Source organism: Diadema antillarum, unplaced genomic scaffold, assembly GCF_040938485.1.
Source record: "Diadema antillarum isolate AM-2024a unplaced genomic scaffold, OU_Dant_1.0 seq00000416_RagTag, whole genome shotgun sequence".
Taxonomy (NCBI): Eukaryota; Metazoa; Echinodermata; class Echinoidea; order Diadematoida; family Diadematidae; genus Diadema; species Diadema antillarum.
Window position 1 is genome coordinate 105,844 of NW_027271402.1, and position 8,020 is coordinate 113,863.

General features: G+C 44.2%; 1 protein-coding gene across 1 annotated transcript; it reads right to left on the reverse strand.

The window, feature by feature from the left end:
* Window positions 1-2,734: 2,734 nt before the first annotated feature.
* LOC139732384 (uncharacterized) lies at window positions 2,735-6,239 on the reverse strand. The gene is made up of 2 exons (XM_071643250.1): window positions 3,635-6,239; window positions 2,735-3,591 (listed from the first exon to the last, which is right to left on the reverse strand). Exons 1-2 carry the CDS (start codon window positions 6,237-6,239, stop codon window positions 2,735-2,737), a joined length of 3,462 nt encoding a protein of 1,153 aa, XP_071499351.1.
* Between the last annotated feature and the right edge of the window lie 1,781 nt (window positions 6,240-8,020).

Below are 8,020 nucleotides of genomic sequence, written 5' to 3' on the forward strand. Positions count from 1 at the left end.
CAGCCTTTGCAGCCTTCCAGTAGCCAAGAAGAAGAGGCATTTTGGTTATATTACACCGGTCATTGGTAAGTTAAATTGCGATTTGATTTCGGCTTTGTCGTGTAAAAGGATGTGAATGTGTTTCAGGGCACCACATATAGCCCCGGAGAACCCCGTGAATAAGTGATAAAGTATATTATAATGGTGTACAGTTTTTGAAAACGATGCGGTGATGTTTAATAAGCTATGCACTGTTATATTTCCAATGTTTGAAACATTTCATTACGTGAATTTTGTATGTTAATTGGATAATAAGGCAGTTCTCAAATTTTTACTGTGATGTCAGGATTTGAAGCTGATAATCTTTTTGTGTGTGTGGTTAGAACACACCCCATTGGTATATGTCGAATTAGATTAGATTAGAAACAACGAATAAAGTATCAAAATGGATGTAACCAAGCTCGCGGAAACTGGTGAGAAATTAGGATTTAGTGGATCTGAATTAAGAGCGTTTGTCAAAGAACAACAAGACATAGCGAGAGACGAGCGAGCAGAACAATTAGAAATAAAACGAGCTGAAAAGGCAACTGCCGAGTTAAGGTTGAAAATTGTAGAAACTCAAGAAAATGCAAATGCATCCACTACCAAGTAATTGTCATATGGGTTAAACCAGAGTCGGATATAATCACACATGCCACTTACTGATCTAGTATCTCAACCAATCTGTAGTGTTTATTTGAACACAACAACCCTCAGGACTTCACAACTTCAAAATATCGTTAACGTATATCTCATCAACTGAGTTGCACATTCGTGTACACGAATTTTGATACTCAAATCCATACACAAGTACCTTATGGGATATCTCAGGTTCCTGATATGAACCTGCCGTGATATCTTTACATCAATAACCACTCCGTCGCCCTTACTACTGTTACAACTGTTGCAGTACGTTGTTACACCACTTCTGCAACTCACCTTTCACTTAGGGCGAGTATGGGACCTAGCTAACTAACATGGGCTAGTATACTCATGTTTTACACGATTCGATAACACTTGTAACACTTCCTCAAAAAAGAAGGGGGGGGTAAAAATTATAATTGTAACTATACACACGGCCGGTAATCGTTACTCCATTAACATCTATATACCACCCCCACTTATATGGTCCTAGTGGTACACATGAAGCGACTAAATATCCTCCTACTGATATATCATTAAGTGTTTAACTTCTAAGTTATCTATGTTATCGAACAACAAATATATATATATATTCACTCAACCTTCTCCAAATGCTACGAAAAGAGCATCACAATGGAGCATCAAATGCTCGAGCTCACTATACACGGTTCCTCAAACAAACTTCCAGGTACATCACTCACAATTCGCCATAGGAAGGCGTGCACGTGAAAGGGACATAAACTCAACAAGCTCTTGCTGAGCTAATAATCATTCGGGCTTCTTATCCCTTTATCTTGTCAGTCATGCACGCACACACAAAAAAAGAACACCTCACGGTCGCACCATATATGATGAAAAAAAAATATATTGTTGACGTATCATAGGCACTAATGAACATCTCACTCCTCTCCAAATTGCAACGTGATGAGCCAACTCAAATATAATCGGGCGTATAACATCGCCAGTTAACTTGTTTGGCCACTGTTCCTAGTACCGTACATGAAATATCCAGTGTTCAATTGTCAGTGTACATCACCAATGTTGCTGGACGCGAAAAAGCATACAGAAGTGTCGACAGGCGGATTGAAGAGCGTAATTTTGCCAACGTTCAGCACATCCAGTGAACTGGTTGTCCACTGGCCGGTATCGTAGTTGACAGCAACCTTCACCGCATCTGGAATGGCATTGCCGACTTTGGGGCGAAGTCCCGAAACCCAGTTGCCATCTAAATTATCAAAGCAGTGTTACGAAACCTTACATACTACGGGCATCTGACTTTTTTTGTACATAAATCTTGATGCTTAAATACTCAATTTCGTATAATAGCACGATGTAACATGTACTCTAAACAGTACACATCAATGTATCAGTCTTATTCATACCTAACTTCAATAATATCATGTTGTTATAACACTGTTTTCACCATCACGTTAGTGATATTCAATATCACACGGCATACATGACAAATAATGCGTTTCATGTCACATCATTATTGTTCCTGTATATAAAAAACAAAGAAATACACAAATAACCGAGAGTACTTACTGCTGATTGTATGGATAGTATTCTTCTCCGTGGAGAGGAAAAAGAACCCTGGCTTCAAGTGGTCCAGACTGGCTTAAAAGGATTAATAACTGGCGAGGTTCTGCTACGACTCCTCCTTCGACCACATCCCTGCTCAGTCTGTCACACACTTAAAATATTCTTACCCTATCATGTACAAAACTACACAATGTACTACATAGAAACCCTGGACGGCTCGCCCGCGGAATCTGGCACCTGTGGAAATTCCACCCTTTTGTCGCATCGCTTTTGTCTCATCGCATTCCCCACACAGCTTTCTGCAGTGGGTTAAAAAAAAAACACACTCGTCATTTTGTTACAACACAAATCGCGCTTCATCACATTTCAACGCACTTATACTACACCAGCAATGGCAACTGTTCCTACTCTATTCACTGGTATATATTCTAATAAAATAGAAACAAAAAACCAAATACATTTCTCCTGTGACATTTTACTCCCCCTTCAAGAAATGTATTTACACTTCCACTTTTTGTTTTCTTTTCACTGACTACATGCGGCTCAGGAGATCTGCTCCGACATTGTCGGTACCCTTGATCGCCTCCATCTTAAACCTATATGGTTGTAGGGCAAGCGCCCATCGCATGATTCGTCCATTGATCACCTTTGCACTTTGCATGTACGTGAGAGGGTGATGATCAGTTTCTAGCACGAACTCCTTGCCGTAGAGATATGGTTCAAGTTTTCTAACGGCCCACACAATCGCTAGACATTCGCGCTCGATGGTCGAATAGTTTCTCTCCCTTGGTAGGAGTTTCCTGCTAATGTAGGCTACTGGGAACTTCGTATCCCCGTGGGCTTGGAGTAGGACCGCGCCCACACCGATCTCTGAGGCGTCTGTTCTCAACACAAACGGAAGGCTTAGGTCAGGCAGGTGGAGGATAGGTGCATTGTCAAGTTTGTTTTTGAGAGTGTTGAACGCAACCTCCTGAGGGACCCCCCATTCCAGTTTGTTTGGTTCCGCCTTTTTTGTTTTGTCTGTGAGGGGTGCCGCGATGGCTGCATAATTCGGGATGAACTTACGGTAGTAGTTCGTCATTCCCAACAAAGATCTGAGTTGTTTCTTGGTCTCTGGTCGACTTACCTTCATGATCGACTCCACCTTTCCTGGTCGAGGTGAGACCTGGCCGAGTCCAACCACGTGACCGAGGAACTCGACCTGAGAATGACCTACTGAACACTTACTTGGCCTTGCGGTGAGGTTCGCGTCCCTCAGCCTCTGGAACAGTAGGCCCAGGGTGTCGAGGTGCTGTTCCCATGTGTCCGAATGTACAAGGATGTCATCAATGTAGTTGACAACTCCCTTCAGTCCACTGAGAAGGGTTCTCATCAGCCGGCTGAAGGTGGCTGTTCACTAGGCCGAACGGCATTACCTTAAAATGATACAAACCATCAGGTGTTATGAATGCTGTTAGCTCTTTAGATTTCTCAGACATTGGGACCTGCCAGTAACCTTTGCTAAGGTCGATTTTGGTGAAGAATTTGTCGGATGCTAGCCTAGTGAACAGCTCTTCTTGATCTGGTATTGGCTCTGAGTCGAACTTAGTCACCTTGTTAAGTCGTCGGAAATCCACACAGAAGCGGTTGCTTCCGTCTGGTTTTTTCACCAAAACAATAGGCGAGGCGGTCGGACTATTTGAACGTTCAATAACCCCTAGTGACAGCATTGTCCTCACCTCTTCTTGAACCGTCTCTCTTAGGGCATGGGGAATTGGATAGGGTTTTGATCTTGGGATCTCCTTTACGGTGAGTTCGATGCCATGTTCACCAAGGGAGGTATGGCCAGGAATATCAGTGAAAATATCCTCATACTTTCCCATGAGTTCACCTACCTGTGCTTGTTGACTCGGGGTCAGGTCGTTGTTTACGTCCACATCACCCAGTGATTCTTTGGCCTCCATTGGGTAGGGCTGGAGTAGGGATGAGTTTGACATCTCCGGAAGGAGGTTGGGGCTGGTCATCTCGTTGTCATCTGGTTCAAGAACCGCTGTGCACGCTACGTCAGCTGAGGGATCTGAAATGAGAAGGGAACTTTCTCTCTCGTTATACTTCTTGAGCAGGTTGATATGGAATACTTTTGACTTGCCCTTTACATCTATTCGATAGTCTGTGTCACTCACCTTGGCTGTTACCGCAAACGGACCCTTCCACTGGAGGAGCAACTTGTTCCTGTCCGTGGGGAGAAGAAGGAGGACTAAGTCCCCCACTTCCAGCTGTCTCTGTCGAGACTTTCTGTCGTAGTAGCGTTTATACCTAGATGCTGACCTTTGAAGTTGATCTCGGGCTGCATGACATGTCTCTTCGAGTCTGTTTCGCAGGTCGTACATGTATTGGCATGTTGTTTTGGTCTCACCTGTCTCTATGTTCCCCGTCCAGAGTTCTCGAAGGATGGTCATTGGGCCCCTCACCTTCCTACCATATAAGAGTTCAAAGGGAGAGAAGCCTAAGCTATCCTGAGGTGATTCTCTAATGGCAAAGAGGAGTGGCTCAACATATCTATCCCAGTCAACGGGTCGTTCTGAACACATACGCTTGAGCATCTGTTTCAGGGTTCCATTAAACCGCTCCACTAGGCCGTTTGCGGCGGGATGGTAGGGTGAAGTGGTAATTTGCCTTACAGACAGGAGATTACTTACCTGCTTCATTACCTCAGAGGTAAACTGCGAACCCTGATCTGTTAGCATCTCTTTAGGAATCCCTACTCTAGTGAAAACACTGACAAGGGCCTCAGCAACTCTTTCTGTTTCTATGCTAGGCAGTGGAATGGCCTCAGGGTATCGCGTCGCATAGTCAATGATGGTGAGTATATACCTATTCTTGCGCTCAGTCATCGGGTGTATTGGGCCCACGATATCGACAGCAATGCGCTCAAAGGGTACTTCAATGAGGGGCATTCTTCCTAGAGGGGCTTTTGGAACCCTACCCTTGTGAAGTGTGCGTTGACAAACATCGCATGACCTACAATATCGCGAAACATCTCCAGTAATTCCTGGCCAGAAGAAGTTCGAGAGTATTTTGTCTAGGGTCTTCTTTGCGCCTTGGTGTCCTCCAAGCAGGGTTTCATGAGCCGCTCTCATGACTTGGGCACGATAGGGCTTTGGGACTACGACTTGTGTGAAAAGAGTATCTGACTCGACTTTGGGTGAATGAAATTTTCTGTACAGGATGCCATTTTCATAGAAGAAAGATGATACTGCACAGTGGTCACTCACCTTTTCTGTTTGTGATTTCCCTAATTCCCTGAGCTTTCGAAGACTGTCATCATCTGCTTGTGCTTGTTTCAACAATGCTGGTGTGACAGTTTCCTCGAGGGGTGCAGGTACCTTCAGCGGACGGAATGGCTTACCCAACTGTTTCTTCTGACCTCTAGTTTCCACGGCTCCAGCCGGGTTGATAGACAAGGTCCAGTTTTGGTCCGGATCGCCTGGTGCTCGTACACCTTCCAGATTGCCTAGGATCAAATCATACAATGGTGTCTTCATGCATAAAGCTTCGATACTGCCAGTGAAATATGGTGTGTCAATATTGATCATAGCTATAGGTAGCTTCCTTACTGTGCCATCTATCAGAACACACGTATTTTCCTCACCTGTCAGCTGAGACTTATCAACGAGATCCTCTCTTATCACTGCACTGCTGCACCCACTGTCCCGCAAAACTGTGGCTTGTTTACCTCCCACGGCACCAATCACCACCGGCATCTTTCTCACGACGTTTTCACTACACGCCGCACTCAACATGGGCAGTGAATGTCCACACGGCAATTGCACCCGGTCGCCACATGGGCCCATACAACATGCTTGCGGAGCGCTCGGTGGGAGTTTTACTACCATGCATGAAGCTTCTACTCTATTTGAGGAACTTACCTCTGGAGGGATGACGGCGTTACTTACAGTAGGGTCTCCGCTCATCATTCCCTGTAAGTTGTCGTTGGGGTTGAAGGGGGGTGAAGAGTAATACTCACCCGGAAAGGAGTTAGATTCTTCACGGGGCATCTCAGACCACGAATCTACTCCCAGGCCGACGCATTCGCAGCAGAGCGACTGTGCCCGCCCCTCGCTAGGGAGAACTTTGGACGCCAGCGAATACGGGACGCGGGTCCCTCGCGACACTTTGGAGCTGGAACAGCAACCTCGCATGTAAGGACGCTCCACCCACGAATCAGTTCATGTTCTGGAAGCGAACAGTTTGACAATTAATGTGAATCTGTGGACAACGCAGGTGAGCGATGAACCTGGCGGGTGCATGACACCCTGTAGATATGATTGGTTATGACGTGGAAGTGTCGCTGAAGTAGAGAGATGAAGGTCATGTTAAATTGGTAAAAAGATGAAAATAATGTGCACATAATTCGAATATTGGTAGTTGTACACTTCATGATAATTGCGGGTTAGCACAGAACCCGGAGGTAAACGGAAGCAGTGTAATTGAAGGCAAGTGTTATAACCGCGGTAAACCGTCGTGCGTGCAGGCTGGTCATCTCAGGATCAGCACTACGGTGGTGTGAACCAAATAGTGTTGCGCTTGATAGCAGATAGTGTATTGTCAGGGATAACGAATTGATAGTGAAGCTGGTATAATTATTCTGAACAAGTGTCAAGCCAAAATTACAGGTGGAACTGGACCAAGACAGGGTCCCGTTCACGTGGTTGTCGAATATAAGAGTATTGTAATTTAATTTATCTCACTCAGAATTTTGATTTTGCATTTTATGTTGGTCACAACTCCTTGATTTCAGTCCTGTAAATATTCCACAAATGGTTATATTAAATTGTACATTAAAGTGAATGGCACGAGTGTGATTATTATTTAAGTCCGCCCATGTGACACATGGCTACATCCAAGCAAACATGCCATGTAAAAAAGTCATGGTGAGGTTTCAAGGAAGTGCGTATGTGCGCGTGCACATGATAATTTAGTGTCCGTTTGTGCGTGCGTGTGTGTGTGTGTGTGTGTGATGGAAGAATGTGTTTATTATGTCAGTTTTTTGCGTATGTGTTTTTTAGCTGCGCGTGGGGAGGGATACCTAGTAAGCTTTGAATTTGATGAGTTTGTTTGGCATATTTGTATAATTATGAATTCGAAGTGGAGCTTGCGTGCGGGCAGATGCAGCTTTTCTGCATACGGTCCATTATTGTCTTATTTATCAACATTGGGAAATCGTTTCATCAGGAAGTAATGTGGTATCGGTTCGGGTGTGCGTCGGTATGTGGGAAGGGGGTTACATTTCGTTATTGCAAAAGTTTGTTATTCTGAAGGCTCATTATTCCGAAGGTTCGTTATTCCGAATTTCATTTTTGGATCAACGAACCTGGGTGAATGTGGGTGTGGGATGATCTGGGTTTTGTTTAATCAGGGGTTGGTGGGTTGGGGATTGGATTTGAAGAAGGATAGTTATAAATGGTATGACAGATGTTGGTAGGATTTAATATTTCGGATAGATGTAGGCCCTAGATTTGCTTCGGTTGGGGAGGGGAGGGGTGGTCGGGGTTTTTTTATGACTGATTTCATTCTAGATTTGTGTAATGTATTTGTGTTTTTGTATGGCCTTGTAAGTAAGAAGGTGTTACATGATCCAAGCCAATATATTCAAGGAATATAGGTTTGGTAGGGCCCTACATGTCAAAACTTTCTCGTGAAGAAATTATTAGTAGGGTTGGTCTATAATCGAGTTATCTATGTTGAAGTGAGATTATTTGTGGTATAAATTGACAAATTGACTTGTTTGTGTTTCGAATTGCCATTTGTAACTTTTTTTGTTCATGTTACACCCAGA

Bases quoted from the DNA above. Each gene is read 5' to 3' on its own strand.
- LOC139732384 (XM_071643250.1), bottom strand. From the start codon at position 6,239: ATGCCCCGTGAAGAATCTAACTCCTTTCCGGGTGAGTATTACTCTTCA. The intron at 3,592-3,634 runs GTTTGTATCATT...CCTAGTGAACAG, and splicing joins AGCATTCATAACACCTGATG to CCACCTTCAGCCGGCTGATG.